Source organism: Phaethon lepturus, unplaced genomic scaffold (genome assembly GCF_000687285.1).
Source record: "Phaethon lepturus isolate BGI_N335 unplaced genomic scaffold, ASM68728v1 scaffold32381, whole genome shotgun sequence".
Classification (NCBI taxonomy): domain Eukaryota; kingdom Metazoa; phylum Chordata; class Aves; order Phaethontiformes; family Phaethontidae; genus Phaethon; species Phaethon lepturus.
The window spans coordinates 2839-3275 of NW_010516118.1; the positions used below are offsets into that span (position 1 = coordinate 2839).

Consider the following 437-nt stretch of genomic DNA (forward strand, 5'->3'; position numbering starts at 1 on the left):
CCACCCGCCCCCTCTTCAAAGTTCGACATCATCAGACTCGGGGCCCTCAGGCGCCACGACGCATGCCCGGCTCCCCGCCCTGCGCCTCCCTCCTGTCTGGGACGTGCCGCACGTTCTGGCCGCCTTCCTGTACTAGGCGGGCCCCCAGCTGGGCTCGCCCCGACTCCTCTCACACCACTGCCAGTACTTGCCCCTGCAGCTCTTGCCGTCCCCTTGCAGCGTCCCTGTCACGCAGCTGCAGAGGGGCCCGTCCGCCTGGCTCGTGCAGATCTGCTCGCAGCCTCCGTTGTCCTCGCACCAGTCTGATCCTGGGCACAAAGAGCAAAGGAGGACACCTGTGCGACACTCCCAGACCCCAAGCCCCCAGCTCTTGACCACCTAGCATGCACAATCCCGCGCCCCCTGCTACGACAACAGGGCTCGCGATGGTGCACCAG

General features: G+C 66.8%; 1 protein-coding gene across 1 annotated transcript in view; it reads right to left on the bottom strand.

Moving 5' to 3' along the window:
* Positions 1 to 132: 132 nt before the first annotated feature.
* Positions 133 to 437, bottom strand: part of LOC104627642 (alpha-tectorin-like) — a 4302-nt gene continuing 3997 nt past the window's right edge. Inside the window, exon 6 of the mRNA XM_010295970.1 lies at positions 133 to 308. Coding sequence (XP_010294272.1) covers positions 133 to 308 — 176 coding nt within the window. The remainder of the gene's footprint in view (positions 309 to 437) is intronic.